General features: G+C 46.8%; 1 protein-coding gene across 2 annotated transcripts in view; it reads right to left on the reverse strand.

Annotated features, from left to right (window-relative positions):
* SAMD4B (sterile alpha motif domain containing 4B) overlaps window positions 1–25,224 on the reverse strand; it is a 77,112-nt gene that overhangs the window by 18,202 nt on the left and 33,686 nt on the right. For both annotated transcript variants that reach the window (XM_068250474.1, XM_068250473.1), the window contains exons 3-8: window positions 24,001–24,468; window positions 14,792–15,031; window positions 6,655–6,764; window positions 3,080–3,166; window positions 701–1,001; window positions 532–617 (exon numbers count right to left, since the gene is read on the reverse strand). In XM_068250474.1, coding sequence (XP_068106575.1) covers window positions 532–617; window positions 701–1,001; window positions 3,080–3,166; window positions 6,655–6,764; window positions 14,792–15,031; window positions 24,001–24,468 — 1,292 coding nt within the window. The remainder of the gene's footprint in view (window positions 1–531; window positions 618–700; window positions 1,002–3,079; window positions 3,167–6,654; window positions 6,765–14,791; window positions 15,032–24,000; window positions 24,469–25,224) is intronic.

Genomic DNA, 25,224 nt, shown 5'->3' on the forward strand with positions numbered 1-25,224 from the left:
AAATAGGATATAAACTAGAGCATGCACCACATTGACCAAAGTAAAATAAACAATTATTTTAAAATACGTACCGGGTCTCCTAAGCATTTTTGTAGCCTTACGGCTTGTCGCCCTATCCCCCTAGCACAGGAGGTCATCAGTGCTTCTCTATCTCCAATAGAGAAGCGCAGATGACCCCTTGTGCTACAGGGCGGGGCTATGTACTGGAAGCTGGACTTCGGAGGACCACACTAGTAGTTTAAACTTCATTTAAACAATCAAAAAACGCTCTTGAAAAGCGATTCAAAAGGAATCTTGCTGCACTCTATCTTGCATTGGTGCGTAATTGCTCCAAAAATGCTGCAGGACCCGCGATTTTGAAGTGGCCAAATGGCAATTGCTCCTGTGGGTTTCCCACTGCTGACTTTCAGCAGTGTAGCAATTTTTGGGTTCCCCAGCGACCCCAGAGGGCAGCTGAAAGCACTCTAGTGGGGCCGGGCCCAACAGTCAAGAGAAAAAGCAATGATGTCACAGCACTGAATATGGAGTTACCTCATGCGTCAGGCACTTTTCCAGGAGCTGCAGATAACATGTGATATTCTCTTCATCTGGCCGGGAAACGAGGAGCTGCGTGCACGCTGCACAGAGAGGACACACGTTATACAGACAGGCTGGCGGGTGGGACACACACAGCACAACATGCGGAGAGATGGACTCTCACCTTTGCCCAACACTCTTGTCAGTTGTCCTGGGATGTCCCCGTCTGCTATGGGCGGTACGGAGGTCTCGAGGTCACAGCTTGGGGTGCTCTGCGGCTGGAAGCCGTCAGCTGTCAGTCCTGTAGGGGGCTCATTCTCATTGGAGCTTTTGCTGGCAGAATCGTGAATGGGCCTGCGCTGGGAAGATTGGTCGCTGCTTGCTGTCTCCGTCTGATTGGGCGGCCGGTAGTATTTGATAGGCGTGATGATGATTTGCTGGAGCTCTTGAAGAGCGTTGCGCACGTTTCCGCCCTCCAAAATATCCTAAGTAAAAGATGGGTTGGACAGCTTTATAGAACACTGGCAGCGTGCAAACAAAATTGTTTTTTTAGGCTGCATAGTAAGACTGTCATGTTAGTTTTGGAGCAGAGATTGAAGTATTAAAGGGCAACTGAAGCTGCCATATTTATTTCCTTTTAAGCAATACTAGTTGCCTGGATATCCTGCTGATCCTCTGCTCCTAATACTTTTAGCCATAGACCCTGAACAAGCATGAAGCATATCAGGTGTTTCTGACATTATTGCCAGATCTGACAAGATTAGCTGCATGCTTGTTTCTGGTGCGATTTAGATACTACTGCAGTCAACTAGATCAGCAGGGTTGCCAGGCAAATGATATTGTGTAAAAGGAAATAAATATGGCAGCCTCCATATTCCCCTCATTTCAGTTGTCCTTTAATGAACTTCTACTCCAGCATGATTACAATGGGACTCTGATCCATCCATCCATCCATAATAAAATATATGTGCATTATTGATTTTAATCCCAAATTTAAAGGGGACCTGAACTCTTGCACAGGCAACAAAGAGAACACAGAGAAATCCACCCTGACTATAGAAGAGCCTGTCTAATTCTAATGAGCTAGTGTAATTTAAGCTGTCAGCTGTCTGATGACTGTCAATTCTGAGCTAATATATAAACACAGGAGGTTAACCCTTTATGTGCTCCCAAGATACCAGGAAGTAATCAATCTGCAGAATCTCAGTAGGCGTTCTATAAGCTGTAACAAGGAAATGTTTTCCTTTAAAGCTTATTATACTGTTTATCTTTTAGAGCAGAGGGGAAGCTCTGAGTTCATATATCTCAGCATCAGAATATGCTGTGGAAACTGGAGTGACCTGTTTAACTGCCTAAAGACCGCCTCATGCCAACTGGCATGAACGCGGTGGCTCCCCCAGGACCACTTAACGCCAATTGGGCAGGGGATCGGAAGTGCATCCCTTGCTATTGGGCAGCGGATCGGAAGTGCATCCCTTGCTATTGGGCAGGGGATCGGAAGTGCATCCCTCGCTATTGGGCAGGGGATCAGAAGTGCATCCCTTGCTATTGGGCAGGGGATCGCAAGTGCATCCCTCGCTATTGGGCAGGGGATCGGAAGTGCATCCCTCGCTATTGGGCAGGGGATCGAAGTACATCCCTTGCTATTGGGCAGGGGATCGCAAGTGCATCCCTCGCTTGAATGTCGAAGCTCAGCTCCAACATCAGTCTCCCACCGGCGATCGCCGCTAGGAGACTGTTAGAAGGCTAAACCGCCGTCTATTTACATTGTACAGCGCTGCGATCTACAGCAGGGGTGTGTGAAGGGGGAATCACTTGTGTGCTGAGTTCTACGGCCCTGCAGCAAGCCCTTAAAGAGAATCTGTACTCTAATATTCTTACAATAAAAAGCATACCATTCTATTCATTATTTTCTCCTGTGCCCCTCTGTGCTGTTTCTGACACTCTCTGCTGCAATCCTGGCTTGTAATTAACAGTTTTAGGCAGTGTTTACAAACAAACTAACCAGATTCTAATAGGCTCAGCTAAGCATAGTGTGTGAGTCATTCAGAGTGTGCAGGGGGCCTGCAGAGGGTGTGTATCGCTTCTACCAATCACAAGCAGCCCTGCACATTCCACACAATCAAGCCTTAGCCCTACAAACAGGACAGAGGAAAGATACTTTGATTTATTACAGAGACAGTGCAGTTAGGAAAGACTGCAGTAAGCCAGAGCAGATTAGAACAGGCATAGGAACTTATAGGATAGAAGAACTAAGGCTGAAACATTTGTTACAGAGTCTCTTTAAAGCTGCAGTGGCCTGAAATGTAAAAAAAAATAAAAAATAGCCTGGTCACTAGGGGGGTGTGAGCCTATGGTCCTGAAGTGGATAAAATGGAGCTAAAATGAATAATGCAAGTATACTGAAATCTTAAATATGGCCCCTTTTTGAAAAACAATTCGCTTTAGTATCTATGGGTGTTCATCTCCGCTGTCAACGAGGTGTCATAACAAACCCCAGGTGGGAGGTGGTTACCAAATCGCGCTGAATAATTACCATATGCATTAACAGGCTTCTACTAACCTTCTCAAGAGCACGGAGGACACTCTGCCTCTCCCTCAGCTTCTGGATGCTCAGAGCAATTTTGTGTCGCGCACCTTTAGTGACGTTCTGCCACAACAACAAAGACAATCCAGTTAGAATGTTACAAGCATGGTTCTTTATCTTCCTCCTAGCTTTACAACTGTCCTTACTACAGTTATACACAATGCCCTTCCTCAGTCTCCATAATGCATCCCAGTACCAATCTACACTTTGTCTGAACCCACAGGCAGTGGGTGGGACCAGTGATCTGATCTGCTGAGGCTGTTTACATCCAGTGGCACTGTCCCGCGAAAACAAGGAATACAGAGTAGGCGATTTGGGTGCAGCCGGCGCCACCATAGACCATAATAGGAATTACGGCTATAGCGGTGCACAGTGAGCAACTTCGGCGCTGTCAGAAGACGGAGCTGAAGTTACTTTTAAAACACTGTAATTCGGACGCCAGCAACAGCTGGCAGTGAATTACAGAATTCCTGACCATCCACATTGACCTGGAGGGGGAATAGTAATGAATGCCGCCAGGACTTGTGCAGGAGCCAGGTAAGCCTGTCTCGTCCTGACAATCGCGGTCTCGTCCTGACAATCGCACCTACTCTCAAATAAAAAAAATAGACTGGCCATCCAGTAAAATGAATAGGGAGGTTCCTTGCTGCCTTAACAGCCCCACCAATGTACAGTAAACATAAAAGTATACATGAGCTAAAAAAAAAATAAATGCTTACCTGGGCTTCCTCTAGTGCCTCGAAGTCTCTGTGTCCCTAGTCGCAGCTCCACTGGCAGTCAATGTTCTGTGGCTGCCAACCTAACTAGGTCAGTGCCATCTGAACATGCATGCAGCTCGGGGGCCACGCTGACATAGTTGGGAGAGTTTTGCCCAGGTGCAGTAAGTACTGCGTCTGCACAGAACGCTCCTGGCCAGATCAGCGTGGCGCATGCAAAGAAGCTGCCAGGTCGGTGCCTGCAAGGAGGGAATCGCAGAAGAGTGGCTGCCAGCGGAGCTGCAATGAGGCAAACAAACTACAAGGGACTGGAGGGAGCCCCAACGAATAAAATCAGCACTTATTTTGTTATCCTTTAAAACGGTCACAGATGTACCAATCCAACTCAAGAGGAAAATGATTGTAACTTCACAAGTAAGATTGCCTTCTTGTGTTCCTAATGCTACCCCTAGTCATGAACTCAGTGGGAGAAGCATAAAGCATGGCTATCAATAGCACCCACTGGCCTAAACAGTGTGAGTAATAAGCATGCAGCTAATCCAGTCACCTGTTCTGCATGCTTGTTGAGGGGCTGTGGCTAAAAGTAATAGAGACACAGGATCAGCAGAAGAGTCAGGCAACTGGTATTTTAAAAGGAAAAACCCACATCCTTCTCAGTTTAGGTGTCATTTAACCTTCAAACCAACAGTGAATTCTTTAGCTTCAAACCTTCGATACCCAACCCCTGGCCCCCTAGAGGTTGGTGCAGCTGATTACACCACATTACACCCTGGCTTTGCTGCAAGTTAAACATTTACCCCTCCACATCATGCCCTCCCCCTTTATGTTGGACTGCCCAGAGTGTCCACTGTCCCCACAACACACTATTACCCATACAGATCAGCCGTGTGTTGCTCCTCACCGTGGCTAAGAATGACAGCTAGTCCATATTGCTCCTCTCCACTGAATAGTGTGCAGATATGTGATGTTCCTGCACGCAACTATGAGCGACGGTTTGCCCTGCATCACTCCTTCCTATACACAAGCTGGCAGCACTCTGCATACACAAGCTGGCAGCACCCTGCATACACAAGCTGGCAGCACCCTGCATACACAAGCTGGCAGCACCCTGCATACACAAGCTGGCAGCACCCTGCATACACAAGCTGGCAGCACCCTGCATACACAAGCTGGCAGCACCCTGCATACACAAGCTGGCAGCACCCTGCATACACAAGCTGGCAGCACCCTGCATACACAAGCTGGCAGCACCCTGCATACACAAGCTGGCAGCACCCTGCATACACAAGCTGGCAGCACCCTGCATACACAAGCTGGCAGCACCCTGCATACACAAGCTGGCAGCACCCTGCATACACAAGCTGGCAGCACCCTGCATACACAAGCTGGCAGCACCCTGCATACACAAGCTGGCAGCACCCTGCATACACAAGCTGGCAGCACCCTGCATACACAAGCTGGCAGCACCCTGCATACACAAGCTGGCAGCACCCTGCATACACAAGCTGGCAGCACCCTGCATACACAAGCTGGCAGCACCCTGCATACACAAGCTGGCAGCACTCTGCATACTCCAGTGTTCTCCCCAGACTCTTTTAGCTGGGTGCTCCACCCGGCTAGTTTTAGTGAGGACCCGGCTGTTATCAGCTCACCTCCTCCTATGCTGTAAGCAGTTGCACACAGAAGCACAGGCCCTGCATTCTGTCATATCGCCCCACCCGGCTAATTTTTCATGCCACCCAGCTGGAAAAAAAATTCTGGGGAGAACACTGTACTCTGCGCACACACACGGTGCCAGCACTTTGCATCTATTCTGCATTAGCTTTTCTTATTTACACACCCCTTCAACCACCTCCTTCAACCTTAACTGCGGACACCGTGGGCCAATGATCTTAAGAGCCAAAACGTTGTTACCTACCTGTTGCTGTTCTGGTTAGGCTGCTGGGTCTGTAGTGCAGTAGAGAGGAGATGACCCCTTCAGTGAAATCAATTAATTAGAGGCCATCTACTTTGCACTCAGCCAAGCCACCTAGTGGACAGAAGAAGCAGCTGTGTGGTGCGTAAACAAGCTCCAGAATCTCAGATGACACAACCCCGGATAAGGGCTTGTTGGCATTAGGGGCATTTTCAGGATTTTTTTAAGCGCCGGCGATTTTATAAAAAAAAAAAAAAAAAAAAAAACACCCTAAAAGCATTTGTGCTATGATTCCCTATGAGAGTGTTCACATATGAGCGTTTTGATTACAATCCGCTCACCAAAGCGCTGCCTCTACCATTTTCAGGGCGATTTGCCTCAATGGAAGGTACATGGAAATTGCAAAACGCTTGAAAAATATGTTTTGTACAGCTATTTCCTCGGCGCTTTCATGAATAAATACATTGTATTTATTCCCTTCCGGGTGAAAGAGTTCACTGAGTGACGTCAGAAAGCGTAAAAAACAATCGCTCTGTAAAAGTGCGTAGAAAATAAAATAATGAAAAAATATATATATATTGCAGCGCGCAAGTGAGGTGCTACAGAAAAATGCGCAATAGATCACAAAACCCTGGCATCAGTGATTTATCATGTGAGCAAGGTCTAACCGAGTGTTCAGACATTGGGGGAGCAGATCCCAGGGCCTTCAGGGGATCAGAGATGCCTTCATAAATGGCCATAAATTGTAAAATCTTGATCTTTATTTAACCTGCTGGGTCTCATGCTACATGTAGGGGGAACACACACAGCTGTAAAATAAGGAGTGGAATGTGTATGGTAAAAGGTTTAGGACAGTTTTGGTCTCCTGGATGTAAACATGATTCGAGTACACACAGAAAGAATGGGGCCCAACCAGTCACCTGTGACTCAAGATGTTGCTCTGTCAGTGTCATCATCTCCTCGTAGGTCATCTGAGAGAAGAGGGATGCATATTTGTGGAGGCGTAAGCTCTTCAGCCACGTGGGAACGTCTGCAGAGCATCAAAGGAACAGAAACCACCATTAGTCAATTGAGAGAACAGAATCATATACAAAAAGAAAGCAAATTATTATTTTGTATTTATATAGTGCCGACATCGCTGTACAGAGTACATGGTCTTGTCACTAACTGTCCCTCAGAGGAGCTCACAATCTAATCTCTACCACAGTCAAAAGTCCATCATGAGCTAGGGCCAATGTTATAGTGGGAAGCCAATTAACTTATGTGTATGTTTTTGAGGTGGGTGAGGAAACCGGAGTTCCCAAAAGGAGGCATGTTCCCATTTCAGTGCTCCTCCCTTTAAAGAGACACTGAAGCGAGACTAAATCTCGCTTCAGCTCTCATATATAGCAGGGGCACGTGTGCCCCTGCTAAAACGCCGCTATCCCGCAGCTAAACGGGGGTCCCTTCACCCCCAACCCACCCCCCGCAAAAGTTGGTCGGAAAATGGTCGCTGGCTGTCTCTTCCTGGAGGCAAGGGCTAACGGCTGCAGCCCTGCCTCCCAGCGCGTCTATCAGACGCGCATCGCCGCCTCTATCAGACGCGCATCGCCGCCTCTCCACCGCCCCTCTCAGTGAAGGAAGACTGAGAGGGGCGGGGGAGAGGTGGAGATACGCGCTGACAGGCGCGCGTGGGGCAGGGCTGCGGCGGTTAGCCCTGCCCCAACCAGGAAGCGCTCCCCCGCATTACGGAGGGGGTTTGGGGGGACAGGGACCCCCGTTAAGCCGCGGGGTAGCGGCGTTTTAGCAGGGGCACACGTGCCCCTGCTATATATGAGGTCTGAAGCGAGATCTATTCTCGCTTCAGACTCTCTTTAATTCCACAATTTATCACTACTTACCAGAAAGGAATGATCTATACCTTGTTTTTTCTGCCACCAAATAGGCTTTCTTTGGGTGGTACATTATGTTAAGAATTATTTTATTCTAAAAGCATTTTAATGGGAATAATTAAGAATAAAAATAATCATTTCTCAGTTTTCGGCCATGAGGGGGTGTTTTGGGGGTCAGGCAGCCGGCAAGGCTTGGTGTCCCCCCTGTAGCCAGCAGCATTTACTCACCTCCCAGGCTCCAGCAATGAGCCGCAGTGGACCCCTCCGCTCCGACTGGCATCCACGCTCGTAAGGCCGCTTAGTTCCGGGTCGTGGCTTGATCACCTCATCTGACGTCAGAATAAGCAGGGATGCCGGCCCGAGTGGAGGGGAGCGCCGTTCCGTCGTGGGAATGGCAGGAAGGCGAGTGGATCCCCCCCCCCCCCCTAGCACCGCATCAGTAACACTGATCACTACGATCCGCCGGTAATTGTAGTGATCACGTGATCAGAAGCCATACGCCATGGCTTCTGATCACTGAGGGGAGATTTCAGCTGTCATATGAGAGCTTAACCTCCCCTCTCGGGTGCGCACGATCGCGTCCAGAGAGAAAACGGCTGGTGGCTTAAATGCTACGCCGCATCAGAGTTAGGTGGCCACAAAGGCGGCGTAGGATTTATGCCAGCGGTCCTCAAAAGGTTAAAATCCACACATTTGCCCATTTGTCCCGGTTATTGCAATGTTAAAATGATATCCCTAGCATAATGTATGGTGACAATATTTATATTTTATTTGGAAATAAAGGGACATTTTTTCAGTTTTACAGTGATCACTAATTTTTAGCCCATACATTTAGAATAATATTGCCCTCTTGCCATACATATACATTTTTTTTATTCCCTAAAGTCAGTAGGTGTAATTTTTCTATTTGGCCACAAGATGTCCCAGCTGAGCAAATCCCATTAGGGTACAATTAGTACACTACATAGAAAACAATGTGTTGCTACATTGTAACTAGGGAAGTGATGCAGGCAGTGATCATGGTGGCCTGCGGGGAGATTAATGAATGGAAACTTTGTTTCCATTCATAAATCTAATGATCAGCGGCAGAAAGCTGTGGTGGAAGGAAGCGCGGTGGCTCTATTGAAGAATAAGCACTGTTTTTTGAAAAAAAACACAGTGTCTATTCTAGGCGGACATGTACGGATTGGCACAGGGGACTTCTGTCCCCTGCAGCCAATCCCCCCTGCTCCCGGCACCATCGCGATCGTGGGCATCTGCCCGCACAGCACCCCAAACTGCAGGAACGTGACTAGCGCGTCCCTGCCGCTGTAGCAGCTGCCGACGTCAGGCTCATGTCTGCGCGGCATAAATGGTTAAGAAAGACCTGTAGTGAGTGGGATATAGAGGTTGCCATATTTATCTCCTTGCAACACCTGTCATCTCCCACCTACAGCCTACTCTATTTAGGAACCTCCCTTAGAGGGAGTTTCATTTTATTTAGTGAAAAATGTGCTTCGTTGCAATCAAAGAGGTACTGTAGTGAAAATAACAAATAAAATAGCTTATTTCTTACAATACTCATTTATAGAGTATTTAGTTAGGCCTTGTTCACATTATAAATCGCAATCGCCGACGCCATCGGTTTGCGACTTTTTAGTGCCTCCCGGCGCTCATCTGCGCAGTATTGATTTTTAGTAAAGCGCTTCTCTAAGCGCTTCTGCAGTGTTTTGTTTTTATTCACTTCCTGATATTAGTCAGGAAGTGAACTCTTTGACCCAGAAAAGAATAAATGCAATGTATTTATTCTAAAAACGCTATAGGCAAATCGCTCCATAAATGGTACAGGCAGCGCTTTGGTGAGCGGAGTCGACCTGCTCAGATGTGAACACTCTAATAGGGAATCATTGCACAAGCACTTTTAGGATGATTTTGAAAATCGGTGGTGCTTAAAAAAACGAAAGTGCTCCCTTAGTGTGAACAAGCCCTCAGTGTTTGCCCATTGTAAAATCTTTCCTCTCCCTGATTTACATTCTGACATTTATCACTGGTGGTGACATCTTTAGTTCTGCCAGGTGATATCTGTGAAATGTTCGTTACCGTTTTATGCACAGAGGGAGATATTGCTTGTTTGGCAGTTGGAAAAAGCTGTTATTTCCCACAATGCAACAAGGTTTACAGACAGGAATCTGTCAGGACCATGGTCATGACATCACACTGTGGGGAGGGGCTTCACCCTAATATCAGCCATACAGACCCCCCCCCCCCCCCCCATGATCTGTAAAGATCATCAGGTAAGATCATGTAAGGTTTCTTGTGGGAAAGGGGGTATTCTGATTGGGACTAAGTTTAAAGGGAACCTTAACTGAACGGGGGGTAAAGAGTTTCACTTACCTGGGGCTATTACCAGCCCCCTGCAGCAGTCCTGTACCCTCGGAGCCGCTCTGGAATCCTCCGGTCCCCCGCTGTCACTACAAAAATACGCGTTGCCGCACTCCACACGCGTAGATATGCGGCAACGTGTATTTTTGTACGCGTTGCGGCCCGCAACAGCGCTAATTGCAGTAGGGAATGCGTCCAATAATACGCATGGCGGCTGGCCGACTGGTGAGTCGTCAAAAACGAAAGTGACAGCGGGGGACTGGAGGATTCCAGAGCGGCTCCGAGGGCACAAGACTGCTGCAGGGGGCTGGTAATAGCCCCAGGTAATTGAAACTCTTTACCCCTGTTCAGTTAAGGTTCCCTTTAATCCCGGGTTAAAGAGAACCCGAGGCGGGTATTTGAAATCTTAAAAGACACCACAGAGGCATGCCCTGTGCATAATGACACCCCTCGGGTTCTCGCTATTGCCACCTCTAGACCCCCCCCCCCCCCCCCCGGGGTCTCCTGTGACCCCCTGTAAAAAGCGCCCCGCTAGTGACAGTCTCCTTGTCGCTAGCCGTCTGTTCACCTTCTGTATGTCATTCAATGCGTGCTCCCCCGCCTCTGTCCCCGCCTCCTGTGAGCTTCCTTCAATCGGAAGTTAAGCCGTGACCTGGGAGGTACTTCCTGGGTCGCGGCTTAGCTTCCGATTGGAGGAAGCTCACAGGAGGCGGGCAGCGGCGGGGACAGAGGCGGGGGAGCGGGACAGAGGCGGGGGAGCGCGCACTGAATGACATACAGAAGGTGAATAGACGACTAGCAACAAGGAGACTGTCACTAGCCGGGTGCTTTTTACAGGGAAGGGAAGGGGGGGGGTGGGGGGGGGGGGGGTTGCGGTTAAAAACAAGACCCAGAATCTTGTCATTATGCACAGGACATGCCTCTGTGGTCTCTTAAGATTTCAAATACCCGCCTCGGGTTCTCTTTAAAGTTCCTCTAAGCTTTAATGCAGTTATGCATGCATTAAAGGTAACCTAAACTGAGAAGGATATGGATTTTTCCTTTTAACCAGTTCACCCCCAAGGGTTTTTATCCTAACGGACCAGAGCAATTTTCAGTTGTCAGTGCTCCTCCCTTTTATTCCCTAATAACTTTATTACTACTTATCACAATAAAATGATCTATACCTCGTTTTTTCCGCCACCAATTAGGCTTTCTGTGGATAGTACATTTTGCTAAGAATTTTTTTTATTCTAAATGCATTTTAATGAGAAAAACAGGAAAAAAAAAAAAAAAAAAACATTTCTCAGTTTTCAGCCATTATAGTTTTAAAATTAAACATTCTCCTGTGGATAAAACAAACACGTTTTATTTGCCCAGTTGTCCCGATTATTAAACCGTTTAAATTATGTCCCTATCACAATGTATGGCGACAGTATATTATTTTGAAATAGAAGTCCCTAAGGCAACTATTTTTTTTAAGCTGATTTTTTTGTTTACAAGTGTTTTTTTGGGAGGGGGTCGGAAGTGTAATTTTATTAATGATGTGTATAAACTTGAAAATTCATGTATTTTGTAGGTGTAATATACTTTTTGGCCACAAGATGGCGCTAGTGAACACGTTATAGGAAGTGTTCACTTTTTTTTTTTTTTTACTACACTTTATTTAATTGTTACATTTCCTGTTTTTGTGAATGGACATAGCCGCTGTTCGCGGTCACGTCCATTCACTCCAGGCACTGTAATTGGGTAGAGGACCATTCGGTCTTCTTCCCCAATCACCCAGCACGGGATCCCGACGGGAATAGCGGCGCGCACCCGGCGGTAGCAGCGGCGGGAATGCACGACGTATTAAAACGTCATGTTGCCGTTAATAGCGGTAAGCATGAGGTTTTAATACGATAGGATGCCGGTAAATGGTTAAAATAGTACCAGTTGCCTGACTCTCCTGCTGAACCTGTGTATCTAATACTTTTTGCCACAGCCCCTCAGCTAGCATGCAGTTCAGGTGCTCTGACTGAAGTCAGACTGGATTAGCTGCATGCTTGTTTCAGGTGTGTGATTCAGCCACTACTGCAGCCAAAGAGATCAGCAGGACTGCCAGGAAACTGGTATCATTTCAAAGGAAATATCCGTACCCATCTCAGTTAAGGCTCTTTCAGGGCTGTGGAGTTGGAGTCGGAGTCGTAGCAATTTTGGGTGCCTGGAGTCGGAGTCAGAGTCGGCAAAAAATGCACCGACTCCGACTCCTAATGAATTTAAACTGTATTTAAAATAGAAAATATGATAACATTTTCTATTTCTCAGATAATAGTCATCATAAATTATATATATATATATATATATATATATATATATATATATATATATATATATATATATATATATATATATATATATATATATATATATATATATATATATATATATATATATATATATATATATATATATATATATATATATATATATATATATACATATATATACACATATATATATATATATATACACATATATATATATACACAGTAAAAGCTGTGCTTAGTCCACAAAAATGAAATAAACCAATCAAAATGAGTTACTTGTGCCGTTTCAATAAAGCAGTCCCCGTGTTTTTAAAGTCAGATATACACATCTGATTGTGACTGTATATATGATGTGTACACAGGAATCTCATATATAGTAAATAACATCTATGCTGTAAGTATAAAGCCTGATGTGTAGCTGTGTCACTAATAGAGATGGTCAATGAGATGGAAATAATTCTGAGTTGATTCTGATTTATGCAAATGTATGCACTCTCTTTGCTCATGAAATCAAATAATTTGATATGTTGTAAAAATTTGGTTTGGTGACTATGAATTAAAGGGTACCCGAGACTGATGAAAAGAAAAGTTTTATACATACCTGGGGCTTCCTCCAGCCCCCTTCAGGCTAATCAGTCCCTCGCTGTCCACCTCCACCACCTGGAACTTCTGCTATGAGTCTCGGTAATTCAGCCAGCCAGCGCAGTCCGGCCGCATGCCGCTTCCACAGCCAGGAGCATTCTGCACCTGCACAATAGTGCTGCGCAGGTGTAGTACGCTACCAGCGGTGGAGTGTGTGCATGCGCACTACGCCAGACTGGCTCAGGTACCTGGACTCATAGCAGAAGATCCAGGTGGCGAGGACAGCGAGGGACTGATTAGCCTGAAGGGGGCTGGAGGAAGCCCCAGGTATGTATAAAAAAACGTTTCTGTTCATCTGTCTCAGGTTTACTTTGTTACACAGTATTACTATACTCTACATATGCACTTCCCACAAAGCTGCAGGGAATCCACTGAGAATGTTGTGCACATTGAACAAAGAGGTGTTGTCTATCACCCATAAACCTGGTTCAGATTGTGCATGAAGAATGTGTAATAGAGGAAGAATAGCCTCATTCTCCTGCAGAGTACCTGCACATCACTCTTACATGTACCCACAGTTACATTGCCTAGGGCCTGATAGATGTTCTTTGTTCCGGCCTGTACCATTTACAAGCACTCTTACCGAGGACTAGTTTTCGTCTAACTAAAGTGAATAAATATGGCAGTCTCCATATCCTTCTCACTTCAGTTGTCTTTTAAAATTCCTAAGCATTAGCAGTTAAGAGACGAATTTCATGTTACATACTTTTAATCAACAAGATTGTAATATGCAAATTAGAGGAGTCGGAGTAATCCTAAACTGAGGAGTCGGAGTCAGTGGATTTTTGTACCGACTCCACAGCCCTGGTTCCTTTTAAAGAGGAGCTGTTAATGTATAGGATCTCAGAGAAAAAAAAAACCACATATATCAGTAGCTAAATATTGGCTGTACTTACATTACATATGCATTTCACTGTCCACGTTTGGATTTCACAGAATTTTTATATTTTGTATTTGCAGAGAATGATGCTCCTGACAGTTCATGGCAGGTTCCATGTTTGTCTGTCTCCTATGAAGCCAATTGTGATGTCATATCCTCCCTGCTTCCTGATGATTCGACTCACAAAAAAAGATCCTAATGGACAACACTACTGTGCAGTGAATATTAATTAGCCATGTGGCTAGGAAAAATAGTGGACTCATGCAGTATAGTCTAACGGAACATGTGCCCTGTGATTTTTCAGTGCTGTGAGTTCAGGCTGCTGTTACAAGCTGCTGTAACATGAGCCTGTAACTTCTGTGAATGAAAGCAGCCTTAGGGCGGGATAGGGAAATTAAGGGGATGACCCAAGGTACTGCAGTGGGGAGAAGAGGCAGCCCCAGAATGCTTTGCAGTATCTGTTATGCTTCCTGCCGGCCTCCTTCAGAGCTTGGGAATAACCAGCCTTGCTGTTCAGCACACATCATAGTAAGAGAGATTTTTAACTTCAGTATTGCCTTTTTGGCTTCCTTCTAAACTGTTTAACACAGGAGAATAGAGTTAAAAATAGCTTTTGCAGCCTGACAGTTACTCTTTAAGGTGAATGGATAAGAGCCAACAACTTCCATAGTGCTGTACATGGTAACAAAACAAATAGTGAGCAGCACAGATATGAATAGTTTAACACACTGTACTTATCAGGACATCCAGCACTGCAAGTACAAATACATACACAGCTTATGTGTGGATTGAGACCAATATTATTACATGTTCATATGATAAAGTACAGCACAGCAAGAAACACTAGAAGGTGGTCTCTGCCCTTGTAAGCTTACTATCCGGATAGCTACGGACATCACTGACAAACCCATTCATTATACTTACAATAGAATGTGATCGTTACAAGTATGACAATCTTGATGGACTGACAGGACAACATTACACATAAAGTGTTGCAGTATTTCTCTGCTCTTACCTTTCATTCCACTGCCATCCTCTTGGAAGGAGTTGCGGCCAGATATGAACTCCTCTGTCTGCTCACTGCCCGAGGAGGCCACGCTGCTCTGCGGGGAAAGGGGGGCGTGGTCCGGGGTGAGGAAGACCGAGCGCCCGCCAATCTCTTCTGCCCCCATCCAGTCACTGGACGTCTGCTGGGAAGTGGGGATCAGGGACATGGAGCGCTTCAGGGGGCTCGGGTGCAACTGGCAGGGCAGCACTGCAAGACAGGGGGCAGAATTAGGGCTGGGACATGTGACCACTGAGACAACACATAGATAAATGACATTCGGTACAAGGAAGGATCTGCATACAGCAACCACCTAGCTTTCTCTGGTCAGATTTCCACAGAAGACAAAGTATGGAAACCATTCAGGGGAATGCATGCTATAATAACTGTGTGCCAGTTGTGCCAGAGGCGGGTCTTACTGACATCTACAAGCAAGGAGTGGGACCAGCTTATATTTAGCAGACACCCTCAGGCCACTTACTTTCAGCCCCCAGAAACGCTCACAGTGTATCTACAGTCTTAAGGTGCCAACTACCCATTGCAATCTTGTATTACTTTGCAATATGAGGGACTACCTAAAATAATGATTCAATGTACATTCACTCTGTTAACCTTTCTACTACACAGATTGTACAAAAGAAAAACATATTGGGGAAGATTCACAAAGTTTGTTTGTTTGTTTTACCCGTTTTCCCCCTTATCTATGTTACATTTCTAAGCTCCCAAAGAGCAAAAATAGAATGTAATTAAAGGACAACTGAAGCTAGAGGGATATGGATCCTGACATGTTTATTCCCTCTTAAAGGAGTTATCAGGCAAAAGGTAATAAAACAAGTGGTACTTACCCGGGGCTTCCTCCAGCCCCAAGCTCCCAGGACATCCCTCGCCGCAGCTCTACCTGCAGCCGTTCGCCGCAGCTCCGTCCTGATCCCCGGTGATGACGTCAGGCAGACCTCCAGGTCGGCCTGTACTGCGCCTGCGCGAGCAGCGCTGTCAATCACCGCCACGTGGACCGGAGCAGATTGCGAAGGCGCAGATCTACTGCGCAGTCCGCTCCATGTGGCGGCGATTGGCAGCGCTGGGAGCTTGGGGCTGGAGGAAGCTTCGGGTAAGTAATGCTTGTTTTATTATCTTTTGCCTGATAACTCCTTTAAAGGAGTTATCAGGGGAAAAAAAACAAACCTACAAATGAGCTTTACTCACCTGGGGCTTTCTCCAGCCTCTTGCAGCCGACTGTCCCACGCTGTCACCTCTGCTCCCTGCCGCTGGTCCGTTCTCGCCGCTTGGTAGTGTCAGACATCTGACCTGACAATGGGGGCTCAATTGGTTACCGGGGGGGGGGGGGGGCAATCCTGGCGGCGTTACTGTCTCAGTACTGGGGGGTGGTAGATACAAGGGACACATCTGACTATACCGGGGGTGCTGATATTGGGGTCACATCTGGCTATACTGGGAAGGTTGGGCTGATACTCGGGACACACCTGACTATATTAGGGGGGGGGGGGGGGGGGGGACGACACATAAAACTGGTGGCATGGTTTTAATCACTGTGGCACTTTTTACTTTGAAACTGGAATTGTTAAAAACTGAGAAATAATGCTTTTTTTAATTTTTGTTCCTTTTTTTCCATTACAATGCCTAGAAAACAAAATTGTTCTTGGGACTAAATATCCCCATTGAAAGCCTGGTTTGTCTTGAAAAAAAACGATATATAGATCATTTAGGTGTAGTGTGTAGGGATAAAGTTATTGCTGATTGAATAGGGACATAGCTAAAACATCAAAACTGCTCTGGTCCATAAGGGGAAAAAAGGTCTGGATGCGAAATGGTTAACCACTTGAGGACCAGGGGATTTTGCGCTGATCTGGGCAGCGTGGGCTCTCCAGCCCACTGCACAGATCAGCGGGCAGCCAGGGGGACCAGACTTCCCCCCCCTTTTTCCCCACTAGGGGGATGTCCTGCTGGGGGGGGGGGTCTGATCGCCGCCGGCACTATGTGGAGCGGGGGGGGGGGGGGGGGAGGGGGGCTCCGCAGCGATTTCAGGCCTCGCTCCCTTTCCCTCCCCTCCTTTCCCTGGGCGGCGCAGGACGGAGATCCGTCCTGCACCGCCTCTGACAGGCTTCAGCCTATCATATGCTGGCGATCCCCGGCCAATCAGAGGCTGGGGATCGCCGATCTCCTTTACGGCGCTGCTGCGTAGCAGCGCCGTATGATGTAAACAGCGGGGATTTCTTCCCCGCATGTTTACAATTAGCCTGCGAGCAGTGATCGGAGGCTCGCAGGCTGTTCACGGAGACACCCTCCGTGCACTGACATGGAACGGCCGTTCGAGCGGCCGTTTCCATGGTAACACCACTTCAATCTGCCGACGCCTATCGGCGTTTGGCGGTCGTTAAGTGGTTAATTAAGGTAAGAAAAGTAATATTGAAATAAATTTACCGTAACCAGGAAAAAAAACTTATTTTGAGTGATTATTTTGCTTGCAAATGTGCTGAGAGGTTATTTTTATTAATTAGGTGATAAATAAGTCATTTATGAGAAGTTTTGTGAATTGAGCCCATTGTTTGCCCATTGTAAAATCTTTTAAATCCCTGATTTACATTCTGACAGTTATTACATGGTGACATTTTTACTGTTGGCAGCTGATGTAGGTGCTGCTTGCATTTTTGGCAGTTGAAAACAGCTGTAAACAGCTATTTCCCACAATGCAACAAGGTTCACAGACAGGAAACTGCCAGGAGTACCTACTCAGAGTTTCTTGTGGGTGGGGTTTCACCACAATATCAGTCATACAGCGCCCCCTGATGGTCTGTTTGTGAAAAGGACTAGATTTCGCATGTAAAAGGGGGTATCAGCTACTGGATTGGGATAAATTTCAATTCTTGGTCGGAGTTTCTCTTTAAAGCAGAGGTTTATGCTAATCAAACGATTAGGCAGAACTCAAGAACATCCATGTGTAACGTTTCGTGATATATAAAAACCAAGTTTAAAAAAAAAAATAGATTTATATACATAAAAACAAAACAAAAATAAAATCACTGCATTTGCTGTCAGGTGGTGCTAAGGCTTTGTACTACAAAAGCAGCTGGCTTGTCAGTAGAGAAGTCCCCGCTGCTGCGCTCAGGGAGAACACAGCTGTGCTCGCTGTCACCTCTGCCTACTCAGGGGACCAAATACCCTTCCCCAGGGAAGAGCCACAGAGAAATATCCATCAATCTAGCTGCACAGCGAGAACTTCAAAACAAGCGCACAGAGGCAGCATGAAGCATAACTGCAGCCTGAGGCAAAGCTCACACATATTAAACATTTGTGTGCATTTTGCAAATGTGCTAAAACACATTTGCAGCACATCTAATGAAAATCAATGGAGAATCACACTTCAGCACCATTATGAGCAGAGCAGCGTACGAGAGGAATCGGCGCGGGAGTTAAATTCCATATAGCTAAAAAGACATCACTGAGAGGGTGGGGCTTTTACAGGAAAAATTACTGTGAAAGTGAGTTTCCTGGATAATTTACTGCATTCTACTATATGTCATTACAGAGCCTCTTAAAGGACAACTGAAGTGAGAAGACTATAGAGGCTGCCATGTGTATTTCCTTTTAAACAATACCAGTTGATTGCAGCCCTGCTGGTCTATTTGGCTGCAGAAGTATCTGAATAACACCAGAAACAAGCATGCAGCTAATCTTGTCAGATCTGACAGTGTCAGAAACATCTGATCTGCTGCATGCTTGTTCAGGGTCAATGGCTAAAAGTATTAGAAACAGAGGGTCAGCAGGGCCACCAGGCAACTCGTATTGCTTAAAAGGACATAAACATGGCAGCCTCCATATACCTCTCTCTTCAGTTGTCATTTAACCTCTTTAAGCAGCTCAGAATTGCAGAGCTGAAGCCTTCTATGAATGAGAATCAGCTTAACAGCCCTAAAACCGACTCTTTTACAAACTTGCCATCACTCCATTATTCTAACCAGCAACATGATCAGCCTGCCAACAAGACTGGAAGCTAGTGGAGGATACCCCAAACCTGGTGAAGAAGAGAAATAAAGCCATCCATGCAGAGCTAAGAGATAATAGATCGGCAACAAACACATGACAGTGAAGACATTTCCTGTCAGTAATTCCACTGTAAAAACAGTAATGTAATTCTCCTCTGGCAGAATGTGCTGATCGCACGCTACAATACATCCTCCTCAGCTGCATGGAAAACACACAATGCCAAACGTTCATAACAAAATAACACGCCCAGCAATAAACTAAGGGGGCTCCGATCCGCAACACACGCCGTGCAATAACCTATATGGGGGCTCCGATCCGCAACACGCGCCCTGCAATAACCTAAGGGGGCTCCGACCTACTGCATGCAATAACACACGTCCTGCAATAACCCAAGGGGGCTCCGATCTGCTGCATGCAATAACACACCCCCTGCAATAACCTAAGGGGGCTCTGATCTGCTGCATGCAATAACACAAGCCGTGCAATAACCTATGGGGGCTCCGATCCGCAACACACGCCCTGCAATAACCTAAGGGGGCTCCGACCTGCTGCATGCAATAACACGCCCTGCAATAACCTATGGGGGCTCCGACCTGCTGCATGCAATAACACACACCCTGCAATAACCTAAGGGGGCTCCGACCTACTGCATGCAATAACACACACCCTGCAATAACCTAAGGGGGCTGGGATCTGCTGCATGCAATAACACACGCCCTGCAATAACCTAAGGGGGCTCCGATCTGCTGCATGCAATAACACACCCTGCAATAACCTAAGGGGGCTCCGACCTGCTGCATGCAATAACACACACCCTGCAATAACCCAAGTGGGCTCCGATCTGCTGCAGGCAATAACACACACCCTGCAATAACCTAAGGGGGCTCCGACCTACTGCATGCAATAACACACGCCCTGCAATAACCTAAGGGGGCTCCGACCTACTGCATGCAATAACACACACCCTGCAATAACCCAAGGGGGCTCCGATCTGCTGCAGGCAATAACACACGCCCTGCAATAACCTAAGGGGGCTCGGATCTGCTGCATGCAATAACACACACCCTGCAATAACCCAAGGGGGCTCCGATCTGCTGCAGGCAATAACACACGCCCTGCAATAACCTAAGGGGGCTCCGATCTGCTGCATGCAATAACACACACCCTGCAATAACCCAAGGGGGCTCCGATCTGCTGCATGCAATAACACACACCCTGCAATAACCCAAGGGGGCTCCGATCTGCTGCATGCAATAACACACACCCTGCAATAACCCAAGGGGGCTCCGATCTGCAGCATGCAATAACACACACCCTGCAATAACCCAAGGGGGCTCCGATCTGCTGCATGCAATAACACACACCCTGCAATAACCTAAGGGAGCTCCGATCTGCTGCATGCAATAACACACACCCTGCAATAACCTAAGGGGGCTCCGATCTGCTGCATGCAATAACACACACCCTGCAATAACCCAAGGGGGCTCCGATCTGCTGCATGCAATAACACACACCCTGCAATAACCTAAGGGAGCTCCGATCTGCTGCATGCAAAAACACACACCCTGCAATAACCTAAGGGGGCTCCGATCTGCTGCATGCAATAACACACACCCTGCAATAACCTAAGGGGGCTCAGACCTACTGCATGCAATAACACACCCTGCAATAACCTAAGGGGGCTCCAACCTGCTGCATGCAATAACACGCCCTGCAATAACCTAAGGGGGCTGCGATCTGCTGCATGCAATAACACACCCTGCAATAACCCAAGGGGGCTCCGATCTGCTGCATGCAATAACACACACCCTGCAATAACCTAAGGGGGCTTCGATCTGCTGCATGCAATAACACACACCCTGCAATAACCTAAGGGGGCTCAGACCTACTGCATGCAATAACACACCCTGCAATAACCTAAGGGGGCCCCAATCTGCTGCATGCAATAACACACCTTGCAATAGCCTAATGGGGCTCCGACCTACTGCATGCAATAACGCCCTGCAATAGCCTAAGGGGGCTCCGACCTACTGCATGCAATAACACACACCCTGCAATAACCCAAGGGGGCTCCGATCTGCTGCAGGCAATAACACACGCCCTGCAATAACCTAAGGGGGCTCCGACCTACTGCATGCAATAACACACGCCCTGCAATAACCCAAGGGGGCTCCGATCTGCTGCATGCAATAACACACCCCCTGCAATAACCTAAGGGGGCTCCGACCTGCTGCATGCAATAACACACGCCCTGCAAGAAGGGGGCTCCGATCTGCTGCATGCAATAACACGCCCTGCAATAACCTAAGGGGGCTCCGATCTGCAGCATGCAATAACACATACCCTGCAATAACCTAAGGGGGCTCCGATCTGCTGCATGCAATAACACACCCCCTGCAATAACCTAAGGGGGCTCCGATCTGCTGCATGCAATAACACACGCCGTGCAATAACCTAAGGGGGCTCCGATCCGCAACACACGCCCTGCAATAACCTAAGGGGGCTCCGACCTGCTGCATGCAATAACACGCCCTGCAATAACCTATGGGGGCTCCAACCTGCTGCATGCAATAACACGCCCTGCAATAACCTAAGGGGGCTCCGATCTGCTGCAGGCAATAACACACACCCTGCAATAACCCAAGGGGGCTCCGATCTGCTGCATGCAATAACACACGCCCTGCAATATCCTAAGGGGGCTCCGACCTGCTGCATGCAATAACACACACCCTGCAATAACCCAAGGGGGCTCCGATCTGCTGCATGCAATAACACACACCCTGCAATAACCTAAGGGGGCTCCGATCTGCTGCATGCAATAACACACGCCCTGCAATAACCTAAGGGGGCTCCGATCTGCTGCATGCAATAACACGCCCTGCAATAACCTAAGGGGGCTCCGACCTACTGCATGCAATAACACACACCCTGCAATAACCCAAGGGGGCTCCGATCTGCTGCAGGCAATAACACACGCCCTGCAATAACCCAAGGGGGCTCCGATCTGCTGCATGCAATAACACACACCCTGCAATAACCCAAGGGGGCTCCAATCTGCTGCATGCAATAACACACGCCCTGCAATAGCCTAAGGGGGCTCCGATCTGCTGCATGCAATAACACACACCCTGCAATAACCCAAGTGGGCTCCGATCTGCTGCAGGCAATAACACATGCCCTGCAATAACCTAAGGGGGCTCCGACCTACTGCATGCAATAACACACGCCCTGCAATAACCTAAGGGGGCTCCGACCTGCTGCATGCAATAACACGCCCTGCAATAACCTAAGGGGGCTCCGATCTGCAGCATGCAATAACACATACCCTGCAATAACCTAAGGGGGCTCCGACCTGCTGCATGCTGCCGGAAATAACGCACACCCTGCAATAACCTAAGGGGGCAGCGATCTGCTGCATGTAATAACCAAAGGGGGCTGCAATCTGCTGCATGTACTAACCTAAGGGGGCTGCAATCTGCTGTATGTAATAAGTTTTGCTGCGGGGATGCGGCGGTTTAGCATTACCTATAGTGCTTTACATAAATACTAGTTAAAAACTGCAATTTAGACTCACTTCAGAGTTTCTTTAACCATTTCAGCCCGCAGGGATTTTTCCCCTTATGCATCAGAGCAATTTTCACCTCCCATTCATTTGCTAAAAACTTTATCACTACTTCTCACAATTTATTGATCTACATCTTGTTTTTTCCTCCACCAATTAGGCTTTCTTTGGGTGGTACATTTTGCTAAGAATTATTTTTTTATAAATGCATTTTAACAGGATTAATAAAAAAATGGAAAAAATTCTTTATTTCTCAGTTTTCGGCCATTATAGCTTTAAAATAATCCACGCTACCATAATTAAAACCTATGTATTTTATTTGCCCGTTTGTCTCGGTTATTATACCATTTAAATTTTGTCCCTATCACAATGTATGGCACCAATATTTTATTTGGAAATGAAGATGCACTGTTTCCATTTTGCGTACATCAATATTTACAAGCTTATAATTTAAAAAATGTTTGTAGTATACCCCCTTCAAATGCATATTAAAAAGTTCAGACCCTTAGGTAATTTGTCTTTTTTTTTTTATTGTAATTTTTTCTTTTTCCATTAAACATATTATTTGGGTAATATTTTGGTGTGGGACATAAACAGTTAATTTTTAATGTTGTTATATGTGTAAATTGTAATGTAAAAAAATATGTAGATGTAGTTTTACTATTTGGCCACAAGATGGCCACCTTCATTTTTGTTTTCCCTCCTTGTGCTTCTCGCTAAGTGGAAGTACAAGGGTGATCCGGAAATGTTTCCGGGCAGAAAAATTGAAGCCTCTTGTGAGAGCGCTTCAGTTTTTCTGCGGGGGACATGGACTGATGATCGGGAACCATGTTCCCGTTCACTGATCCCAGGGCTACTGGGGGACACCATCGGGGCGCGCCCACGCCAAAGCACGGTGCAGCAGAGCAGCCGCCCGGACGTAAGCTTCACGTCCGGGCGGCAGAAATGGTTAAAGGACTGTAGCGAGAAGAATATGGAGGTTTACATATTTATTTCCTTTTAAACAATACCAGTTGCCTGGCAGCCCTGCTGATGTATTTGGCTGGAGCAGTGTCTGAATCACACCAGAAACAAGCATGCAGCTAATCTTGTCAGTTCTGACAATGTCAGAAACACCTGATCTGCTGCATGCTTGTTCAGGGTCTATGGCTAAAAGTATTAGAGGATTAGATTTAGGTTGTCCGCGAGCGGCTGGATAGTGTTAAGGGGTTAATGGTTAAGGGCTCTGCCTCTGACACAGACCAAGGTTCGAATCTTGGCTCCCAGCACCAATTCAGTAAAGAGCCCTTGGGCTAGACTCCCTAACACTGCTACCGCCTACAGAGCGCACCCTAGTGGCTGCACCTCAAGCACTTTGAGTCCGCCAGAAGAAAAGCGCAATACAAAATGTTATTTGTCTTGTCATCTTGCTATTCCCCGACTCCTAACCTGTACAGGCATTGTTCTGAACTATAACAATAAACCTTATCAACGGCTTGACGAAATCACACATGGACAGCTTCAATTCCACCCTTCTGCAGCAGTTATTCTGCTACATGAAGACACTTCCTTTCATGGTAAAGTTCATGGAAATCATTCTGCAGCAATGAAAGCTACAGGAAGGTCTGACACGTACCTGTACTGCTGCCTATGCTCTGGATGGCAGAGGGCACCGAGCTGGATGAATGAAAGGGCATAAGTCCATTTTCTCTGAGTGGCTTTTCCTGCCAGCTATGCCCTGAATCTCCCAGGCCAGACTCCCCTGGGGCTTGCCACTCATCAGACCCTTGTCGTACATGCGTAGCGAGTGCTTCTGTTCTGCCAGGCCTGTAGCTGGACATTCGCTCCTCCAGATGATTGAGCCACAGTGCCAGGGAGTTGCGATCATCCAGGGTTGTGGCTGGGTGGATAAGTGCATAGGACAGAAGCTGCCGGCTCTCCTCTATGTACTGGTTGCTCTCTGTGGTGTAGGCCAGCACCTTCTGTAGCAGTTTCATGTACTCGCATTTTGCTTCTGTGTTGCGGGGCTGCAGCAAAGGCAGGTGAGATAAGAGCAGAGAGATCACCTTCTCCTTGGATTCCTGGTGCCACTGACTTATCAGAGCTGCAAACAGGGAAGAGAAAACATATGTAAATGCAGTATATGCAACTTCTTTGCCCTGAAATAACTCCAAGGACCTCAACAGGACCCAGAGAATAGAAATTGCATGGTCATGCATTAATCTAAACATGTAATTACAGGAATAGGGAAGCAGCAATACCCGATCTAGCTTTAACTTATTGCCGACCGCTCCATGCCAATTAGCGTAAACGCGGGTGGCAGCCCCAGGACCACGCCAATCTGCGTGAATGGCTAGGGGTGGGGATTGCAGGGGATCCCCGCTGGAATGACGGAGCTCCGCCATCAATCTCGCCACTGGAAGACCGTCTATTTACAAGTTACAGTGCTGCAATTTAAGGCAGCGCTGTACTGGGGACATCCGTGTGACAGGAGAGATCGGCTGTCATAGGCTGATGCCTATGACAGCTGATCACGGTTATTGGCTGGCTGGCGGGGGGGAGGGGGGGGGGGGAGGGAAATAGTAACATTTCTTAGTAAAATAATAAAATAAATATTAAAAAATAAATAAAGATTGGGGGAGCGATCAGGCCCCACCAACCCTGCGGTCCTTAAGTGGTTAAAGTGAACCCGAGGTGAAAATAGGTGAAACAGTTACATTTATTTATAGGTGAAACAATTACATTTACGCTCCTACTCCTAAAAATGATATTATATATATATATATATATATATATATATATATATATATATATATATATATATATATATATATATATATATATATATATATATATATAT

This window comes from Hyperolius riggenbachi, chromosome 8 (assembly GCF_040937935.1).
Source record: "Hyperolius riggenbachi isolate aHypRig1 chromosome 8, aHypRig1.pri, whole genome shotgun sequence".
Taxonomy (NCBI): domain Eukaryota; kingdom Metazoa; phylum Chordata; class Amphibia; order Anura; family Hyperoliidae; genus Hyperolius; species Hyperolius riggenbachi.